Source organism: Lactuca saligna, chromosome 5 (assembly GCF_052625555.1).
Source record: "Lactuca saligna cultivar CGN05327 chromosome 5, ASM5262555v1, whole genome shotgun sequence".
Classification (NCBI taxonomy): Eukaryota; Viridiplantae; Streptophyta; class Magnoliopsida; order Asterales; family Asteraceae; genus Lactuca; species Lactuca saligna.
The window spans coordinates 106,328,256-106,352,141 of record NC_136421.1 but is presented as its reverse complement, the minus strand read 5'-3'; the positions used below and the strand labels follow the sequence as shown (position 1 = coordinate 106,352,141).

Sequence of the window (23,886 nt, the reverse complement as noted above, 5' to 3'; positions counted from 1 at the left end):
GATGAATTGCCATTCGAATCGGTCTTGGCTCCGGAAGGTTTAACTTCTTAAAGAATGAGTATGACATAAGGTTAACATTCACCCTTGAATCAACCAATGCATAACTAGTAGCTAAGTTCCAAAATTGGCATGGCAAAGTCAAACTAATCAGGTCACTCATCTTCTTTTTCAATTTGTTCAACATTGTGACTGAACAATTCTCATTACGAACCACCTTGGATACCTCCTCCATCTTTTTCCAATTTGTGAGTAGTTCCTTTAAGAACTTAGCATACGTAGGCATTTATGCAACCGCCTCGATGAAAGGAATGTTAATTTGGAGGGCTTTAATGTGCTCCAAGAACTTTTGATAGTCTTCATTTTGCCTATCTTGTCTAGCTCAACCTAGGAATAGCAATGGAGGTCGATATGGTTTTAAAGGAGGATCATTTTTCTATTCAGACTGAGAGTTCTTCTCTTCAACCTTACGAGTTGTGTCGACTTTTTATGATTTCGGGTTTTCTTTCTCTTCCTCTTGCACGTATTTAGGATCTTCATTCGGAATTGGGGTCAGAGGATTAATTATCTTTCCACTCCTAGTCGTCACGATGTTGATTTGTGCGCCTCTCAGATTTTTCTCGGTATTACATGGAAGTCCACCTGGTGTTCTTTCATTGATTTATTGTGCAGGTTGGTCTAATTGTTTTTCAATGTTGAGGATAGAGGCTTGCTGATTTCTCATTAATGCTTGTTACTCTTTCATTATTACTTGTTGTTCTCGTATCGCAACATCAGTTTCGTTGTGTCTTTTCTCGGATGCAGCTGCAAATTGTGTGGGCATTTCTTCAAAAGTTTGTTTTCTTTTCTTGCACCGGCTCCTCCTTTTGATAGAAACCTCTTGTCTTTAGCATATATTTCTCCTCCTTTGCCTTTTTGTACTCATCGTATGGTAGCCACTCCTTTTTTGTTTTCCTTCAATCGTCATCAAATCTATCACCACTCAAACAACAAACTTGTGCTTTTCGGTTCCCTTGCTCGTCAAGGTCACAATCTTTAGCAAGCTGAGGCTCGCCACAATTATCACACCCTACCCAGATGGCATGGATGGATTGATTCATCTTTTTCATTCTTCGTTCCATACTCTCCAATTTAGCAATCACTGCCGCCATATTATCGGAAATTGAGTTCACCACCCCTCGAGTTGAGTCATTCCTTGGGTTATGATATTCTCTAGAGTGCTTGGAGAATTCTTCGATTTGCTCCTTTATAACCACAGGTGCTTTATTTGTGAGTGGTCCTTGGGAGTCAAGGAGGTGCCTAGTTGTCACGTTTACTCCATCATAGAAAATGGAGACTTTTTGTTGAATGTTTAGATCATTGTGGGGACAGTTCCTCAACAAGCCTTTGTATCTTTCCCACGCATCATAGAGCGACTCGCCTACTTGTTGCTCAAAATTTGCAATGACTTCCTTCAACTTTGCTATTTTTTAGGGAGGGCAAAATTGATTAATGAATTCTTCACGTATTTTTGCCCATGTTGTGATGGATCATGGAGGGAGTGATTTTAGTCAATCTTTTGTGGCTCCCTTAAATGTGACCGGTAGCATATGAAGCAAAACATTCTCGCGAGGCACATTAGGGATGTTGAAGTAGTCAGATACGTCGTTGACCTCGTCGATATGCTTGTATGCATCTTCGTGATCCTTCCCATAGAATGGTATGTCCTTGAGTTGGGCGAGTATGTGACCTTTCAGCTCAAAGTTAGCAGTTGCTGGAATCGCAGGTTGCATGAGTCTTGGCCCGGTATCGTCACGCATCCTTCTCTTGTATTCGTCCATGGGTATGTCAGCAATGTCGTCCAGTTCTTCTTTTAGTTTGGGTTCACTTTCTTCTTCAAATTCGGGTATTTCGTGCTCGAAATCAGTCACCTTATCGTCTTTAACGCTCGATTCACCAATTGCCTTTTCCCTCTTATTGCGAATAACTGATCCCGGATCTTCCACGGGTGGCACTAGTATAGAGCTGGAGCCTTGGGTCATAAAATTCCTAAAATAAAACAGAAAAACACACGTAAAACGAACAAAACAAAACTAAAAATGCAACAAACCCGTCGAGTTCAGTAATGAACTCGACGAGTTCAATGCTAAAAACAGAAAACTAAAAACGAAAATTTAAAACAGAAAAACTAGTAACTTAAACTAAATAAATAAAGAAAGAAAACATAACTTTATGCAAGATAAATCTTACACAAAGGATCGATAACACTAGCAATTAAAATAACTATTAGAACTGTTCACTAACAATGACACCAAAAACTTGATGTGTGTGTAATGCACTAGTTTTAATCCTACTAATTTAAACACAAAAGGCAGTGTACCTATTGATTAACAATAAAGTTCATGCAAGTAGGGTATTGAACATAGGGAACGGTAATAATTAAGATTAACTACTACAATTACCTAAATAAACACAAGTAATAAAAGATGGGTTTCTCTAGTTTTGCAAGACTAGAAGCTTAAATAAGTTAATAACACTTAAACAAAACAATTAACAACTAAAGAGAATAGAAGGTAACTAGATTCAATGATAAAAGAGACTTATGTTTAGATTCGACTCACTTATTTGTATGGTTGATTTCATGGAAAGTGCAATGGATTAATATATCATTGGCAATTGATTTCTAATGTGATTAGGTTCATGTTCACTATTACTAATCCTTTAGCAAACAGGTTAATTCAAACACTGGCTAATTGATTAAACTAACAAGTTTCCTAGTGTTCAGTTCGGATCAAGTAAGACTTGTAATATTAGTTAACTAAAATTTTCAATTCAATCAACTCATGTATTATTGTTCATCACACATGCTTACACATTAATTTACTTATTTTCTAGTTAACCCTAGGTTCATGTTCACTAATACTAGGCATACAATATTGTTTTCGCAAAACTATATGATTCAAGCAATTATGAAGATGTTCATGCAACTCAATAACTTGATTATTAACATTAAATAACTATTATTAACACATAAGGGTCTTTAACAAGCTTAACAAGACAATTCACTAAATCAAATTAATCCAAGCCATAAAATCACACCATATTTATAAATTCATTTACTCTAAATAGAAGTAAAAAGCGTTTAGCTCATATCTACAGCAAATAACAACCTAAAATCTAAATCTAATGATTCAAACATGGTTTATGCAAAATATTAAGAAAAAGAGTAATGTTTATTGCCTTTGATCTCTTCTAACTTGACTTCTAAGTTGAATTCTCGAAAACTAGAGCTCCAAGAACCCTTTTGATCGTCAATAAGTCGCCAAAAGTCTCCAACATGTCTTAGGGTTTCGGGAATAAACGATTTATATAGAAATTCCAAAAATACACACCAACTCGTCGAGTTTTTAGACCCAACTCGACGGGGTTTTCACTTAATTAAGTACCTTTCGTTCACTCGAGCGTGCCTTTAAGGCTGAAAATGTAATTTTAAGATAATTAAGTACCTTTTGTTCATAAACCCAGACAAAATAGCCAAAAAACTATTAAGATATTATATGAAATATATGATCAAATATGTACATATCAGAATACATGTGGTTTTGAAAGGTCAACATAATGTTGGTGAATTCACAGGTTTTGTATATTACTCATTGAAAATTCTTTTTGTATATAACTTTGTTATGCTGTAAAAGTATTCCTAGGTACTATGATTTATGTAATTCTCATTCATTTTGTATACTATAAGTGTGTCTGTACCTGAAGGGTATACTTGAGGAAGTGAGTACTTTTAAGAGCAGACTAACCGAGAATGGTTTTAATATATGTTAGTTGGATATAGTCTAACCTTTTCTTATATAACTATATACTTATGACATGAATGGAGTCTCAATGCTTTATTATATAATTATAATTAATATATAATTATATTTAAATATATATTTTATTTTCTTATATAACTATATACTTATGACATGAATGGAGTCTCAATGCTTTGTTATATAATTATAATTAATATATAATTATATTTAAATAGATATTCTTAGTAAAACCAACTGGCAGAGTGGTAATATAACCATTATTCAACTGCAGTTATCCATTTGAATTCGGATGTAGTGATGGCATAATATACCATTATTATCCGTTTGAATCGAGCATAATGATGACATAATATACTACTATTATCCGTTTGAGTGGAGCGTAGTGACAATATAATATACCACTATTATCCGTTTGAGTCGAGTGTGATGACGACATAATATATTACTATTATCCGTTTGAGTCTAACGTAGTGACAACATAATATACTAATATTGTCCATTTGAGTTGAGCGCGGCGACGACATAATATAATACTATTATCCGTTTAAGTCGAGCGTAGTGACAACATAATATATTATTATTATTTGTTTGAGTTTAGTATAGTGACAACATAATATATTATTGTTATTTGTCTGGGTTTAACGTAGTGACCACATAATATATTACTATTATATGTTTGAATCGAGCGTAGTGACGTCATAATATATTCTATTATCCATTTGAGTCGAGTTTAGTGACAACATAATATATTTCTATTATCAATTTGAATTGCACATAATGACAACATAATGTAAATATTATCTATGAGTATTTGACAAAATAACATAGTGTTTTCCTAGAGAGTTTGCTAGAGTGACGACTAGGTATAATGTTATCTGAGCGATTTGGATAAAACAAAGTCTAGGTGCTAAGTTACTCTATAGATTTGGCTATATTAACTAGTATAGTATCGGTGTTTCCTGGCAACTGGCCATCGTAACAACTAGGTATGACGTTTTCTATCAGTGTGAGGCAGTATAACAACTAGGCTAATGTTATGAGCATAATTATCTAACTAATCTTATGTAATTAATAATAACTATGTAATATGTGTATTTTAACATGTGTTCACCCCCCCCCCCCCCCCCCCCAAGGAAAATAGGTTTTTTGAACTCACTTGTAGATGTGAAAACATTGTTGTAGGGTAGAATTTGGAAGTCCGGAACTCGGGAGACACTTGGGATCGGCCGGACTCGAGGGAATATATATATATATATATATATATATATATATATATATATATATATATATATATATATATATATATATATATATATATATTAAGAAATTCTTCCAAAATATAAGAAGATTTCAAAGGAACGAGATAGAAAGAATGAAATAAGGTGTGAAGAAATGAAGGGGGTTTGCAACCCTTTTATAAGAAAAAAGTTCGGAGTGCATCAAGCATGCACCCTACACGCCGCACAAATGGATGGTGTCTAAGGTGCCATGTGCCAGCTTTTGGTGGTCCATGTGTCCTTGTAGAAGCTTCTGGAAGTGCGCGCCGCACACCCACCATGCACTGTGCGCTGCGTCAAACGTTGATTTTGAAGAATCCCTAATTTCCTCATACGAGCTCCGTTTTCGACATTCTTTATATCCACACGTAGCTCTTGATAATTACTACAACTTTCCTTTAGGTTGCATGGCTAATTCTGATTTTACTTTTAGTCCTTATTTTTATACGATTTAAATGATTTTGCGAAAATCATATCTCTCTCATATGGACTCCGATTTTGGTGTTCTTTCTCAAAATTCTTATCTCGAGGATTACTATGATCCTCCTTTTTGTGACTTTAGCTAAAATTCAACCATTCTCTTCGTAGTGTTTGACGTTGAAATTTTATATGCATGGTTGATTTTTATATCATGTAAAATTCAAAACTAATTCATACAAATTCAGATTTCTATGTAATTTATATTTTTCAGGATCACGTTGACGTGTACTTTCAATATATATATATATATATATATATATATATATATATATATATATATATATATATATATATATATATATATATATGTTTTGGCACACTAATATTTACGATTGACGGATGATTTAGTTGATTTTTCCTATACGAAACTTGTATTTTGTCATAGTTTGATAAATATTATGTATTAACTCTATTATACTTGACACTTGTTACCTTCGGTGATTAACGATCAGTAACAATTTTCACAGTTGTTACATAGAGTGTTGTAAATCTACGATTTGGCTGGTAGCCTTCATTATATAGAGTTAGACCAGGGTAGGAAGGGTTGTGAGGTTGTGGGTGGACCACAACATTCATGGGATTAGGGAAGATTGTAGGAAGTTTTGGGGACGAGTGTGATGTAAGACTACGGCTGGGCCGTAACCTTCATCGGTAACAAATTTGGCTATCTAATGTTCGTGTGTTGATTGGTTATATCGACCTTTAAGGCCTGTTGGAGTAATGTTGGCGAGCGGGCTAGGATAGATTTTATCCGATAGACTCTTGGTTGGAGTCTCGTGGTGTTGTCGTGTGTAAGGTTATCAACTTCAGCAACAGGTTGGAAATTTTGTACTCTAGTTAATTGGTATGTCAGCTCGGAAACCGAGAGGTCTCTAATAGATCGAAAGTATGAAGGTTTGATTAGCGGGATGTGATTATACATTGTATGTCACCAATGATTGAGACTTGTGTTAGAAGTTTCCTTTATTTTGGGTGTAGGGTTATCAGCATCAACGAATGCTTATGCATTTTGTTTTCCGGTATCAGTGGGATAATTCAATTTCATAGGAGTTTGTTGGTCTGAGCTGCGAAATGGAGTCATTATGGTTGTGAATCAGAATGATTTCATCTGCCTGAAAGACATACATGGTCTTGAGGTTCTCGAGTTTGGGGCGGAATAGTGATGGTTACTCTTCATTGGTTAGGTTGGTATGATAATGTTTGTTTCTTCATTAGGAAAAGATATTTCTTGTAAGAATGGGATTTGATAGTAGTATTCGAAGTCGATCAACTGTAAGAGATGACTGTTCAGCCTAATTAGGAGCTCAAGATGTTCTGGCAAGGTTAACCGGTGCAACAGAGGGAATAGTAGGATATGATTTCGAGGATGAAATCTAATTTAAGTGGGGGAGAGTTGTAATACACGTTTTCTAGGATGGATCAATTTAGGGTTCAAGGAGTCAAAAGGTCTATTTTGAATAAAATCGAGTGTCTTGACGTGACCATTGAGTGGTAACAACGTGACAAGGCTAAATATGTAAATTGTGTTCGGTTCCAATCTCACAATGTGAGAACTATTGCAGCCTAAGCCCATGATCCTTTAGGGGTTCATTCATATTTAAGCCCCTCTAAGTCATTTTTAGGGTTCATTATCAACCTCCAACACCCTTTTACCCCAGAAAAACCCTAACCTTAATTCTTTGGTTGATTCTTGGCCTTTTTGGAGCATTTCTTGGCTTGAAGAAGAAGGAAAGAAGAAGAAAAATGTGCTCTATTAGTGAAGCTTACAAGGAAACATCATCATCATCATTGTCTCATCTTCATTTTGGACCTTTATAATTGGAAAAGACTCAAACTTTATAGCTTAAAGTGGTTAGATCCAAGTTATTGTCCCATTTCTTTCATGTCCAAGCAAGTTTGAAAGGAAGGAATACATAATGTTGGCACCTTTATGCTTTTAAGAGTCCCTTGAGTATGATAGTGTTCAGATCTGGGAGTTGGTTGATTATAGATCCATGCATGAGAATTTTGGGTGGAAGCCTTTTATTTTGACCTAGAATGGATGAAGGACATGCATAAGGCATGTGAAATACTCCAAAAATATAGTCCAAAAATTTCTTTTTTTAAAAATCATTTAAGAAAAACCATAATTCAACCATCATCATATAGAAAAATCATAAATCATGTATCTCAAAACATCATATCAAATACTGTATCAAAATCATGTAAAAATATCAGAGTCTGAAACATCCCAGGCTAAACTGTGGTGTGTGTCGTGCAATCATCCCGAGTCTTTCCCTTTGCTAGTGGGAGTACCTGAAACCAAAACAGAAAACCGTAAACATGAAGCTTAGTGAGCTCCCCCAAACTACCACATACCATACATATAACATATAATCATATCTTGGGGCCTGACCGTGCTACATAGAGTCTAGCTTGGCATCGGACCCTGCCTGACATTAGGCCCTATTCGACATCAGGCCCCGCCCGACATCGAGCCCAACCTGATATTAAGTAGATCTCAGCATACATATGAATATATCAACTAACATATAACATAAACAAATATACTAACATGTAAACACTTATCGGGCCCCACCCGACATCGAACCGAGATCCGGAAGCATACTAACATTCCTCGGGAACCGCCCCGACATCGAACCGGAGTCCAAAAACATACTACCGTAACATATTAGCTAGACATTCCTCGGGCTTGCCCCGGAATCGGACCTAAGTCCGGAATACTTAACACATAACAAACACATGCAAGAATCATAAAGACATCAAGCATACAAGCATACAAGCATTCCTCAGGACCGCCCCGACATTGGATCGAGATCCGAAAAAGCATATAAATCTACATTGGGCCTTGCTCGACATCGAACCGTAGTCCAGAACTACTACTATCTAAACGGGTCGGACTTGGTGCCTTAGACCCGTTCCTACTGGAGAAAAATCACCTCACAAAGCTATCTTCAAAATCTCGCGGTGAGGAATATTTGGTGGCTGCTCCAACGACTCCCCGTGTAACGACCCAATTTTCACATCAAAATTTTTTTTGTTTAAAAACGTTACTTTAGAAAATATTAATAGCTAAAACATCATTCGATCATCCATAATATAAACTGAACCATGTCCGAACACCAAAACATACAACTAATCAGAATATCAGAGTATCAATCCCAGAAAAGCTCGTAAATGCGGAAACCGAAGAGGGTGTGTGCGACATGCTGCTACCGCGCTGGCTCCTTTCCCCTAGCTGAGGAGGTACCTGAAACCAAAACTGAAACCGTAAGCACAAAGCTTAGTGAGCTCCCCCATAATATCCCATACCATACAAGCATCTAACAAATAACATGCAATTAGGAGATACGGGCCCCGCCCACACCTCACTTTCTGAGAGATACGGGCCCCGCCCACACTCGTGAAGATACGGGCCCTGCCCACACCTCACTTTTTGAGAGATACGGGCCCCGCCCACACTCGTGAAGATACGGGCCCCGCCCACACTTTGCTATTTGAGAGATACGGGCCCCGCCCACACTCGTGAAGATACGGGCCCCGCCCACACTTCGCTATTTGGGAGATACGGGCCTAGCCCACACTCCATTCTCGGAGAGATACAGGCCTCGGCCACACTCAACCGCCAACTCATATCATACAAGTATCGCACAGACAACAAGTGTAAACAATTCTATCATACTGGCATATATCATAATCAACTCAACTAATAGATGCGGGCTCGACCCACACTATAATACTAACGTCTCATCTATACGGGCCGGCCTTGGTGCCTTAGACCCGTTACTACTGGAAGGAAACTCACCTTGAAATAGCTGCTGGTCTGTGTGGGAATTGATCACCTACTACTGCGGCTGCTGCTCCGGAAACTCCCCGGCTGTAATTCCCACAATATACTTAATCATATACTGCTAACTGTCCTTTGGGTAAAAAGACCATTTTACCCCTGGTCTAGCCCTAAGTCAAATCGAAGTCAACTTTTAGTTGACCCAACTCGCCGAGTGGATCTCCACTCGCCGAGTCCCTAGCAAACTATTGTCCTGGGTCCCTGATTCTACTCGTCGAGTTAGGCTATGACTCGACGAGTTCATCTTCTAAACTGTCATTCAACTCCTTCATCCTACTCGCTGAGTTGTATGAACAACTCGTCGAGTTCATCTTCATCCGAAGAACACATATGCTAAGACTCGCCGAGTTGTATGAACAACTCGCCGAGTTTGTTCTTGATCTATGAAGATTGCCTTGGACTCGCCGAGTCAGGGCATTGACTCGCCGAGTCCTATCATGAGTGAGTTCAGCTTCCAACTCACCGAGTCACCCCCTGTGACTCACGGCTCAACTCGATACATCTTAAAGGGACCAGTTCAGTGACTCGCGACCAGACTCGTCGAGTCACATATATGACTCGCCGAGTCGCAGCCATGCATCCATCAAATACACCGATTTGCTCGATTCCAGTCCATGCCATTCACAGATCTAGGCTTCTAGGACACAATTCACACGTAAAGTTTCCAACTTTAAGTGTAGATATTCACCAATATGGATTTTAAGGCTCAAAGTGCACCAAAAGAGGTAGATCTAGGGCTTTCATGCAATTTGACCCCATAAAGGCAATAGATCCAAGCTCCAGGGACTAAATCATGCCTAGATCTAAAGGCTAACAACTTATTATCACCCACAAAGCACAAACAAGCTTGGGGAAGAGCCCAAGAAGGACTCCAATGAAGCAAAAAGGGATAACAAGCTTGAAAACAGAGGGGAAACGAGCTATACCTCAAGGAATATGTTGAAATGACACAAAGATGCCTGATCTCCTTCTCCTCTTCTTGATCTACACCTCTTTCTCCTCAAAACCTTCAAGAACACACCAAGAGCACTTCAATCTCTCAAGGAATTAAGGGAAAACGATGTTGGGGAGTTCTGGGGGGTGAATGGGGACGAGTTGGGGCGGAATGAGGGTTTAAATAGGGTGCAAACCCTTGAAACTTAGGGTTTCATCCAGCAGCGGTGACTCACCGAGTCCAGGATATGGACTCTCCGAGTCGCCCACTTAAACGTGTCCTGAGTCTCGTCCCTACTCGGCGAGTCGGACCTTATGATTCGCCGAGTCCAAGGCTAAAATAGGGCAATGCTCAAATAAAATCACATACCGGAAACCAGGTGCTACACCCCGACTATCAATATCACAATAATACTTAGCCAAGATCTAATAATCCTTCTCAGGGTAAAATGACCATTTTACCATTGGTCAAATTCAACTCCTGGTCAACCCAACTCGTCAAGTTATATGCTATCCTGTCTCATGATAAACTGAGTCAACTCGTTAAGTCCCTTCACAGACTTATCGAGTTCTATCTTGTACATAATTGGGGTAAAATGAGTCAACTTGATGTCCCTTCACAGACTCGCCGAGTTCTTCAGTTTCCTAGTCTTAATCACATCCATCTAGCTGAGTCACTGCCTAAAATCAACGGGTTCACTCAAAATCATAGATGGTTGGCGAACCACGACTCGACTCGTCGAGTCGCATGAACAACTCGTTGAGTCCCCCATATGACAAATCCATACAGTCGACTTTAATCAATTCCAAAGCTTCCAACTCACAGATCTGGACTCCTTAGGCTAGCATTACACGTAAAGTTGCTAACTCTACGTGCATGAATGATGTTATGAAGTTAAAACATCAATACCAAGAAAAACTGGAGGTCTACATCATGGAATAGGGCCATGGCTGAATAAAGGTGGAAACTTTGAGCTTCTAGAGCTCAAGAGCGCCCATATCTAAAGTCCTTACATCACCAAGAGTTCAAATCTCAGAAAGAACCTTGGAAATGGTCCAAAGGTGACAACATTCAAGCCTAGAAGAAGATCTAAGTGAAAAGAAGCCAATGTATAAGCTTTATACCTCAAAAGGGTCTGAAATGCAACACAAGTTCCAGATCTACAACCTCTTCTTGAATCACCAAGGGTTTGTTTCCTTCTTCTAGCTTCAAATCACACAAATGGCAAGAAAAAGCTCAAGAACACTCAAAGGTTGATTAGGGTTTTGAGAGTAGGGTGTGAAAGTGATGGAGGCTGGGGTAGAGGCCATATATGATGCTTAAATAGGGTGCAAACCCTAAAGATTAGGGTTTCCTCCTGGTGGCCCTATTCGTCGAGTCCAGACTCTCGACTCGTAGAGTAGTTCACTTAAATCCCGCGTCCAAACTGACATCTACTCAATGAGTTAGGGCTACCAACCCGTTGAGTAGCTCTTACAAAATGTTAAATGAATCAAATACGTACCAAGAACGGGACATTACAACATGCATGTCCATCAAGTAATCGTTTTTATGGACCTTTGGAGTCCCCTTTGGCTTCTAGAAAAGTTAGAGTGAAAGGATTAATGGATTAAGAACTTAAATCTTTGGAGTTTGGCTTCGGACTGTGCTCACGACGTGAGAATGAAAGAACCCATTTTCTGTTAAGCCTTTTGAAGCTCACAACATGACAACATGATGTTTACATCGTGACGCCAGCTCAAATGATTTTTCCAAGACTTAGTTAGCTGAGTTGGTTCGAGTCAATATGGAATCAGATTGAGTGGACTCTCATGACGTGACCAAGGGATGGTTACAACGTGAGGCTTGATTATTGGCATTGTGGATTGTTGACTTTGACTTTGACCCTTGACTTTTGGTCAAATTTCTATTTTTTTTAGAAAGACTTAAGGTTTACCTTGTGTGGATTGTTAGGATGTGTTTAGCATCCATCATTTGGGGGGTGAGAGTTATTATCTTTGGTCGGCATGATATTGTGTTGAGTTTTAGTTGGCATTGTGAGTCAGGTGAGCCTCCTCACTGTACTTGTGGGTCGAAGACATCAATACCGACCTACTAGATTATGTTTGTAGAATCTAAGAATCGAGTTTGAATATTAATCAGAGTTTGAAATCAGAATGTATAAAAGATTGAACACCAATGTAAATAAGATCTTGATTCAGCTCAATATTACGCTTTAGGTTTATAGAGTGCAAAATTAGACAAGACTGTAAAAACCTTATCTAACTCTAGTAAAGACTCCTATTTATATAAGAATAAAAGCGTACAAAAAATATACTAAGGACTAGACATCTAAGCTTCGAATAATGTGCCTTGGTAAAATAGATAACATATCATACGAAGAGTACATATAAGACTTCAACTCATTACAACCAAACTACCATTACAATGTTGTGTAGGAAGACCAGGTGGTGGACCTTGGCAATTGTATGAAAGACCTGGATATGGCTCTCGGAAAATTGTATGCAAGACTAGGGTATGGACCCTGGCAATTATATGTAGTATGCTAGTTATATTTGTGATGCTTGCATAGAAGGCTAGGAGTTGACTCTTGGCACTTATTTGTAAGACTTGGGTTTTGGCCCTTGGCTTGGCAAGGAAAGACCATGATACGACTCATGGCATGACGATAATTGTAAGACTATGGTTGTCACATAACAATCTCTATTATATGTGTGGTATTTGGTGTTTTGGGAACTCTTAAAGATTTTTGCTTACAGTTTCATGTTTATGGTTTTAGGTGCTTCCGGTTCCAAAGGGAAGGGCCTGACGTGACTGCACAGCATCCTGTAGAGTTTTTTTCTTCATCGACTATTCATGATTTTTACTCTGAGGTTTAAATGATATATTCACTTTGATTGGTTTTGGAACAACTCGTTTGTATGGTTTATTGTTTTTAAAATGAAAAATTTACTATGGATTTTTGGGATGTTACATCCTTGCTCTACAAAGCTTCTATTCTTCCTTCAAAAGCCACAAAACACCCAAAATGAGCTCAAAAGATTATAAGGAGGATAAGGTTTGCTTCTATACTCATGAAGGTGATGGAGGCTGAGGGTGGACGAAACCCTAGCCATCACATCCCTTAAATAAGGGCCAAGGCCTGAGGTCTAGGTTTTTGAGCCCCAGTCGCCACCATGCCGTGACGAGGTTCTTCCCATGCCGTGGTAATTAAATGACCGTCACACCGTGGTGCAAGCCCTACCACATCGTGGTGACGGGAAACTCCCAAACCATAATGTTTCAAAGAACTTAATGTATACCTGAAAAACCGGGTGTTACATTGTTTAAATTAATTTGCACATTTCTCTTGTTTTTTTAGATTTTTTTCAGAATATTTTGAACCTAGTTGCATGTTGGCCTAAATCAATGAGTTTGACACATTTGGGAAAAAAAGCATGGTGCTTATGGTAAAAATTTGATGACGATGAGTTGGTCTCACATAAGTGTGGGGTTATCTTATAAGGAGTAGAAGAAATAGCTTACTTGAGATGTCTATAGCCATGTCAGGGAACATAAAGAATAATGGTGATGGAATAAGGGTTTATAAGCTAGGCTAGGGTTACACATAATTACTTTAAGGAGTTTATAAAGTTGTGAGGATGATGAGTGGGGTATGAAAAAAGAATGACACAAATATTGAAATCATGGGGAAAAGAAACCAATGGCTATAACTAAGTCCATGCCATGCAAGGAGATGTATATAATATCATAAACAAGAGAAAGGGGAAATGAAATCTATAATCTAGCTAAAGACAGAAAGAGTCGGCAAAGAGGACATTGGAAATAAGTATATTAAGGAATGAAACAATCAAGTTCTAGTGAATAATGTGGATATATAAGAGGGAATATGATGATTTATTCAATAAAGGTTCTTTGATCGTGAACGATATAAATATATAAGGATTTTAAGGTAGTATTCAGACTTACAAAGAAGGATCAAAGAGGAATCCCGACTAAGATCTAGTAGCAAGGAAGCGAAAATGTATTTAAGGAAGATAGGGATGAACAAAGTTGTTAGTCGATATCAAATTACTGTAACTACATAATAGTGCTTTGGTCGGAAGGACTTATATGACTCATAATTACCCTAATGCGTAGGGAATGGAGGTCTAATACTACGATTCTAATATATAACAACAAAAATGTTGTCCAAAGCTGCTGAACTGTAAAGGTAGTAATTAAGCCATCTCCAATGCATTGAACTCTTAAAAATTCAATGGACTCCACACTACATTCAACTCTATTAAAATTTAATGGATTGCCATCACCATTTTATTATATTTTTTTTATTTAAATAATATTAATACATTAAAATAATTCAAAATTAAAAGTTAAATTTTTTATTTTGAAAATGCTTGTTTATATTTTTCTACTCATTATTTAGACAATTAAAAAGTAAATTATAAAAGAAAGTTTAATTACTTACAAAATTAAAATACACCATTTTAATTGACTAATTATCATTAAATAAAAAAAATTAAAATTATAAATAAAAAGTAAATCAAAATATAATAAATATGTTGCTTATATAAAATAAATTATATATATATATATATATATATATATATATATATATATATATATATATATATATATATATATATATATATATATATATATACACCACCGTTCAGTCCCCATTAAATTCACATTTATTGCAATGATGGATTTAATCAATTGGATAACCACATCATCACTTTTTCACCATTAAACTCCCCATTCAATCCCCATTGGGAATAACCTTAGGGTGCGTTTGGTTGGCAAGAAAATAATGGAATTCGAGGGAAAAAGATTCAAATTCCTTCGAATTCATGTGTTTGGTTGGACTTAGAAGGAGGAAAAGTATTCCTAAATGAAATAAACTTTCCACCATATTGAGGAAAGTGAATTCCTTCCAAAGCTGGATGGAAAACATTCATTCTTATCAAGAAAAGTGACAGATTACAAAAATACCCCTTTTATTTATCAAAAAACACACCACCACTACCACCATCTCCGCCGCCACCATTACCACTATCTCCATTGCCGCCACCACCATCACTGTCCCCCCCCACCAACCACCCATTACCACCGACCACGTGTCGCCTCCACCACTACCACCGCCGCCGCCATCACCAACCACCACTACTTCCGCCGCCACCACCCACCACTAGTGTTACCGTTACCTCGACCACTACCACTACCGTCACCCACCATCACCACTAGCAATGCCGCCACCACCACCTCCGCCGTCACCCACCACCATTACCAACGTCACAATCATCATCATCGCCACCACCACCACTACCAACGCCGCCATCGCCATCAAATGCTACCACTAATGTTTCCACCATCAACACCATCAACGTCATCATCACTACCACCAACCACCACTGCTACCATCATAATTACCACCTCTACCATAATCAACGTCACCACCACTATCACCACTCCCGTCGCCGCCACCACCATCGTTGCCACCTACCACTGTCGCCGCCACCATCACTGTCACCGCCACCACCCCCACAACCACTGCCACCACTGCCTAAATTTTACTTTTTTTTTTATAACTTATATAATGTATCTTTACATATAAGTTAGAAAACAAAGTAAAATTAAGAAAAACAATAAAAATGGTAATTTTATCTTTTTACATGAATTCCAATTCTATTTCCTATGAACCAAACAAAACGTAGAATTAATTTTAATTCCATTTCCTGCTAACCAAACAACATATGAAATTGGATTCAAATTCCTAACAACATATGGAATTGGATTCAAATTCCTGACAAATTTCTTTCCCAATTCCAATTCAAATTACTTCAGCAACATTTTGCGAACCAAATAACACCTTAGTTGTATTGTAAAACTTCGGGAGAGAGTTATAAATGCCACATTGTGCGCCTTCACAACTGTTTTAGAAAACCAATATTGTTACATGTTTTAGATTTCTACGAATAAGGAGAACCACCTATTTAGATGCATTAGAAAAGATAAATAAAAAACAAATATCTTCTCATGGTGTTCATCAATGGAAGAAAATATATGATAATCCCAATAAGAACATGAATGGAAGAAAATACATGATACTCCCAATAGGAACATGACTGTTGGACGGTTATAAGGGATTCTCTATGTGGACCCGACAATTCTTAACTTTTCTGGCTGCAGTGTAAAAAATTTTAATTTTTTGATTTTTTTAACTATTTTTTATATATCGGCAATACCTATTTATCCCGGCAACACCTACTATGTATTCATGCGTCCGTCTCTGACTGCCAAGATACCACCTCAGTGCTCCCCATGATCCGATGTCCAACCTCGTTCCAACACACTGGAGTCCGGCACCTCCGACCATATAGCATCTCGAATCGGGCTCGGTCAATACTAACATGATAAATATTATATATATATATATATATATATATATATATATATATATATATATATATATATATATATATATATATATATATATATATCCTTATTCCATTCTAATCTGAAGTCTATTATTGTTTCAAAATAAGTTGAATAACTTGTCCTTGTGTTCCAAGGATTTACACCACGTCAGAAACTTAACCACTTGAAGTATTTGAAATTGAGTAATGAAACTCACATAGTTTGTTGTCATTACATGACCCTATTCTATTTTATATACATTATTACAACTTCACCACTTGAAGTATTTTAAACCGAGTAAACTCACATAGTTTGTTGTCATTTCATGACCCTATTCTATTTTTTTCATACATTACTTGTTTCACTTAAACAAATTTAATCTAAAAGATCACTCATTAATGTGCATCACAACAGAAAAAAACAATAAATATCATTGAAGACATGTTCAAATAAATCATAAAAATTGACAATCGATTATTATTTACTAAAATTAATTAGTAATTTCCATGGATCACGTTTACTAAAACTATGTGAAGCGTGCCACGTTATATTGCATGCAAGTTTAACCTCACGCGCTTCCATCGCGTCTGAAAAAAAAATCTGTCTTTCGTCTCGTAAACGGACCAGACCCGATCTCTCTCTTCTCAACTCATATTCATATAATCAAATTTTGCTTTTTTTCTCCACAAAACCCTCTCTCTCTTTCTCTTTCTCTCTCGCGGAGACTGGCGTCACACTCTTTCTTTCAATTCTTTTCCCCTCCGTCTCTAATTGGGTTTCTCTCTACCTTCTCACCACTTCGCGATTCACCCTCAACAACTCCTTTCTGAACCAGGTATTATCCTACTCATGTTTCACGTTTTGCATGTTTCCATCTTCTTCACAACGATGAATCAACGCAGTTAAACACATATGTAAACTTCTCCCCCTCTGCTTCCGTTTTTTTGACTGTTTAACAACGCTATTCTTGCTTTCTGCGGTTGTAAGGTTCGAGTTTATGGATTGTATTTTGGTTCTGCTTGTGTTTGACGGCTGATTAGATGTTGCTTTGTCTGATGGATCGCATTGTGGTTTTCTATTACGCAACTTGTTGAAATGTTGGTTTGTTGTGTTTTTGTTGCGATTTTATCTCTTAATTTATTTCGAGGCTTTGGAGATGTTATTTGCTTTTTGGCTGTTTGTGATACGGTGGGATTTGTTCGATTGAGATTAATGCGGTTGTTGCTGTAAGCAAATTCGTACATGTTCTTATTCGCTCAAAGTTTTTGTTTCGTTTATCCCCTTTATGTTATGCTGGATGCTTGCTCGATTGAAGTTTGAAAATGGAGCTACTAATTTGATATTGTTTTAACCCTATATTGTTTCGTCTGATTGGAACGCATTACGATCCTTTCCTATCCAGCTTATAAAAATAGTTTTCTTGCATTGTTATTGTATATATTCTGTAAATGTTTATCAGAAATTTGGTGTTATTGTTTCCCATATGAAGGGGTTTCTTCCATCGGATTAACTTGCTTGTTACTGTTAGCTGTTTTGTAAGAAAAGAGGGGCTACTCTGAATGACGATTCTTTAGGTTATGTACTATGATTACTGTATTGAATTTGTGTTTTATTTGATAGCGTTTGCAGATAAATTCAATCAAATGGAACCCAATGAAGATTGTAGCAGTGACATGTCAGGAAAAGATCCACTCCCTTCAGAAACTTATGCATATGGTTTATATGGAGCAATAGGAACCCATTCTCGTATTGGTGATGAATACCAAACCCAAATCCCACCATTGATTACAAATCCCGAGTATCTTGATTACATAAAGAATCCCATTGAGGAAGAAATGAAAGCAGGAGTATCAAGTGAGTTCTTGATAGGATTAGATATACCAATTTTTTGGATCAAAAAAGAAAGGGAGATGAAACTAGAAGCCCAAATCGATATAAAGCAAGAGGATTCAAATTCAACATCTGATTTGGGTAGCATTAGCAATGACCTTTGTCTTGTTCCTGGCTGCTTTTTAGAAACATGGACAGAAACTGAAAAGGGTAGTTTTGTCCTAGGATTGTATATATTTGAGAAGGATTTTGTTCGATTGAAGAGGTTTATTGAGAGTAAAAACATGGGGGACATAATGGCATACTACTATGGGACATTTTATAGGTCTGATGAATATAGAAGGTGGTCAGAATCTAGGAAAAGTAGAGGGAAAAGGTGTATAATGGGAGCAAGAATTTTTACTACTTTAAGACAACAGGAGTTGCTTTCTCGTTTGATGCCAAATGTTTCTCAAGAATGCCAGAATTCCCTGTTGGAGGTATGTCATAAAAACTTACTTTACATTCATATGTTTTTATTTTCTTGAAATTACTTTTTTAAGTGGTTTGATTGGCTTGAAGATATTTAGATAAATCTAACTACATAGTAGAAGAAATTGATCTCATTAGTATACAGTGGGCTTTAGGTAAGTGTATGTCTGTTGGAATAGAATGAACAATTCTTGAAGGAATGTGATTCATTCCATTAGCTTACTAATTCATCTACTCAGTTCAAAAAAATCCATCCAAAAAGTTGAAATTATGGAGAATCCAGACCAAGGGCATCAGACCATTTTAATGGTTTTGAAACAGGAATTAGCAAAAAGATGTGGGAATTAACTTTGAGATATTTGGCATCTCCCTAAACTAATGATTTATGATACCCTTTTAAGAATAAAACTCTAGTGAAAGAAAACCCTAATAGTTCTGTTTAGTGTGCTTGTCAGTTATTTTTTGTGCTCAAATGCATGAAAATACACTTCGATAATGTAATTTTAAAGAAATAGTAAATAGTTTTGACTATTTTAAGTCTGTTCAACGTGTGAAAACAGTGCTCAACTGAAGATCTTTATTTTTATCTACTGCTGTTGGGTATAAATTATTTCTATGAATTTCTAAACAAATATATTTTTATCTTCTTTTTGTGCATCTTCCAAAGCTTTCATATTACGATTCTGTACATTAAAATCCTTTTTTTTTTTTTTTTTATCTGTTGGTTTTAAAAGGCATGCTATTCTTGCACAAAAAATTCCTAAAATCAGGATATGCACTTTGACTGAAATAACCCTTGGGTCTTCAAATGTTTGAAAAGCAAAAGACTTCATATGTTGGTTAAAAGACTACAAGAGTACAAGATATTAGTTATTGATGCATTTGGGGTCTATTTCCTTTTATACAATGATCAATGTTCCAATTTTGGAAAGTTAATGTCTGTAAAGATATCATAGGGCATTCATGTCTTTTACACACACGAGATATCACTAGCCTGTCCCACCTTTTTGGGTGACAAAAAATTGCAAATTTTGTCCCATTGAAGCCTGGTGTTTAGGGTTTATGGTTTAGGGTTAAGGGACGATTTAATAAAAACTTAGAAGTCAAGTTTCATTTAAACTTTTAAAGTACTTGACCATCTTGACCTAGTTTTTATAGGTAATAGATAAAATCAAAAAGCAGTAATTCAAGACTATTTACTTTCATAAAATTTGGTGTTGAAATATTTACTAATGATTATGTTGTAATGGGTTTTGGTTGCAGATTTGTAGGTCATTTGGAGATGGGAGAATATCACTAGAACAATACGTGTTCTCATTAAGAAGTTTAATTGGGATTAAAGCCTTTGTTGATGCCATGGCAATAGGAAAAGGCAAGCAAGATTTAACGGGCAGCAACATAGAGCCGACCAAGCAAAACCAAGCCATCCACATCCGCCCGGAAATCCCGGTCGGCAAAGCCTGTTCTTCTCTCTCATCAACCGAAATCATTCAATTCCTAACCGGCGATTACCGCTTAAGCAAAGCCCGATCCAACGACTTATTCTGGGAAGCCGTGTGGCCTCGCTTACTTGCAAACGGTTGGCATTCAGAACAACCAAACGGCTACAACTACACTGCAAATGGAAAACACAATTTGGTCTTCTTAATGCCTGGAATCAAGAAATTCTCAAGAAGATTAATCAAAGGGGAAACGTATATGGATTCGGTTACAGATGTTTTAAACAGAGTCGCTTCACACCCACAGATTCTCGAAATTGATGACGAAAACGGTGACATTGAAATGAAATTACAAGAAGAAGAAGAAGATGAAGAAGACGCATTTCTTGAAAAAAGGAAAACCCATTGTTACCTTCAACCTCGTGCCCCGAGTCTCGGAACGCTTTTATTCAAGTTTACAGTCGTCGACACGAGTTTATCCGGAAAGATTGTAAGAGTGAGAGAAATCGAACCCCGGGATTTGGATTCCGGTGAAGTATCGGAATTGGTTTCCGACGAATCAGATAGTGCCAACACCAACATGTTTCTTGCGGAACAAGAAACGGGTTGTAAGCCAAACAAGAAACTGAAAACCGGTGATGAAAATGAAAGAAAGTCACCGGAGGTTAAAAGGAAGGTGGTTTCAAAGGCTAAATTGGCCCGGAAAGCTAAACCGGAAAACAACTCCGGCCACCACAAACGTCGCCGGAGATTAACCGCATGCGCGAAAGCCGGTTCCAGCCGCGACACCGATGATTTGACGGAAAATGTTGGTTCATCCTCTCAAGCTAATAATCATAATTTGTCGTCGAATTTAAGTTTTTCATCAAAATGCAGCTCGATTGACACCGTTGATGAACACAAGATGAATTTAATTGATTTGAATGTGACTCCGGAATTCATGAATTCTGAATTTGTGCCGGAGAAGCAATTGGAAAGTTTGGTGGTTCCGAAGGTGGAGGAAAACGGTGGTGGTGGTGGTTCGAGGAGGCAGAGCACCCGGAACAGGCCACCGACTGCTAGGGCGTTGGAGGCGCTTGCTAATGGGTTCTTGACTGTTAACTGTAGGAAGAAGGGGAGAGAAGACGGAATGCAGGATTCCGGTTCCAGATCGAGGGGTTTCCGGCATTCCCGAGGTGAAATTGGGGTTGTGAGTGAGTGTAGTACTGGTGATGCTTCTTCTGTTGTGAAAGGAGATGATGAGAATGGTCCCTTCAATGGTGAAACTGCAAAATAGCAATGTACTTTGGGGAAGTTATGGAGTTGTTCTTGATGATGGTAGCGAAGATGACCCATCTGAGAAAATAGTAATGGTTGACTTTTTTTTTCTTAATGTTTGACTTGTTAAGAATCGGGTATATGTAGGTGATGTTTTTTTTTCTTTGTGGTGGTGTTGATATGAATGTTGTGCAACTATGTGGATGGATGATTGGGAGAAAGAAATTGGCATGAAGAATGGAATAATTGGACATAAATCTTTGTGGTTTTTGTAGTCGAATAAAGTATTTTTTTTTCCCGAAATCGTTAGGGAAGTATAGTATAACCTCTATAATTTATTACTCGATAAATTAATAACCTTGATAAAATTAATAATTTGTTCGCTTCCAGAACAGTACAAAATTAGACCCCAATCGATAAAGTAATAAAATAATAATTTTTTTTGAAATCCGAATGTAAATATATTGATCACAACAACGAAACTATAAATTAATAATTATTAAAATATTTTAAAATTTTAGAATTGTTAGTTAAAAATGAGTTTATAGTCATATTTATTTATTTGTTTATTTATTTTTTTGAATTTTAAATCTACATTGAGTTCATCTTTAAATCTTTTAATTGTATTTAAAAATTGAGACATAGTATTTTCATATTGCAACAAAAAATTATGAAGGTTGTACATTAATTTGAGAGTTGCTCACTAATATAAGTCAACTTTTTAAATTAATAATTTATTAAATTTTTAATATAATAATATCTTGCAAAATTAATAAAATATCTTAATCCTAAAATTTTTAATTTATAAAGGTTTTACTATAGCTAATCCACGCTCAGACCCGATTCTGATTGGGTGTGTTTCAAGTTGGAATAGATTGGAATCGAATCCGGTTATTACAATTATTATATATTTTGTAGGTATTTTTAATTCAAGGGTAGATTTGGTATTGCACAAGTCATAAGTGGGTTTTCTTATGGCCCAATGCAACTAACAGATGGAAAACGAAACAATTTTAGTTATTTTTCTAATTTAATATGTACTAAATTTTTTTAGTTTTTATAACGTTCAAATTTAGTTTTATATAGGTTCAATGATAATACTGTTTTAAAAGTTACAGAGTAAATTACAATTTTCATCCATGTGGTATGTTGTAACTTATGAATTTACGACTTGTTCCCGAGTTCTATTTAAGGAAGGAAATGAAAGGATACAGAGCGATAATGATGAGTGTCGAAGGAAAATCGTATTCCCGAATTTCATTAATGGAAGAAAAGTAAGGGAAGAAAAATGATTTTAGAACCATATTTTCCTTCCAAAACATCCTTTCAAATTGGACGGCTTTGGGAAGAAAGTGAGGGAAAAGAAAATTTTAAGTTTTATTTTCTTTTTCCTCTTAACTCGGCAACACAAAAACCTAAATTTTTCTTTTTATTTTTTTCGAACTCCGAAACATGGAATAATGAATATTTTTCTTTTCTTCCCTTTCTTTCTGTTAAAATTTTTCTTCCCTTTCCTTTATCGAATTTACAAAAAAACTCGGGAACAAGGTGTAGTCTATCACTGTATGTTTGATTTGGTGCAGAGATGGTTCTTAAGGCTAAGGAAAATGATAACATTTCGAACACCTTGCCATGTCAGATTTTGAAGTGCCACTTTATTTTTGAACATTTAGCACATAATCTTTGCATTTGTTAGATACATTTTTAAACATTTAACATAGGAAGTGGTAACATTCCTAGTATTTTTTTTCTAATTTAATTTAATTACTTTATTTTAATAATTAATATAGAAACATTTTTTGTGAATGTTTTTTTGGTGAATAAATAATAAACAAAATTTATTTTTTAAACCACAAACAATTAATATAATATTTGATAACAATATATGTTTTAAATAAGTTTGAATGTTTGATAATCAACAGTATATGTTACAAAATATTGATGTATCACTAATTTAACTTGTTTCACAAATGAAAATTTTAAATTTAATTATTTATTTGTTTTGTAATTAGTTATAACTATTATTATAAATAAATTTGTACCATTGTGATATCATTATGAAACATAATTTCACTTGATTTAGAAAAAATCTTAAAACTCAAGGGACTAAGCTTAAGTAAAGTAAAACTACAAG

General features: G+C 36.4%; 1 protein-coding gene across 1 annotated transcript; it reads left to right on the top strand.

Annotated features, from left to right (window-relative positions):
• The first annotated feature begins 17,650 nt into the window (after window positions 1-17,650).
• Window positions 17,651-22,009, top strand: LOC144997423 (uncharacterized). The gene is made up of 3 exons (XM_078957326.1): window positions 17,651-17,669; window positions 18,385-19,064; window positions 20,320-22,009. Exons 2-3 carry the CDS (start codon window positions 18,399-18,401, stop codon window positions 21,769-21,771), a joined length of 2,118 nt encoding a protein of 705 aa, XP_078813452.1. The 5' UTR covers window positions 17,651-17,669; window positions 18,385-18,398; the 3' UTR covers window positions 21,772-22,009.
• The last annotated feature ends 1,877 nt before the right edge of the window (window positions 22,010-23,886 follow it).

Coding starts and splice junctions, on each gene's coding strand:
- LOC144997423 (XM_078957326.1), top strand. CDS start 18,399: ATGGAACCCAATGAAGATTGTAGCAGTGACATGTCAGGAAAAGATCCA. Junction 19,065..20,319: donor GCCAGAATTCCCTGTTGGAG/GTATGTCATAAA, acceptor TTTTGGTTGCAG/ATTTGTAGGTCATTTGGAGA.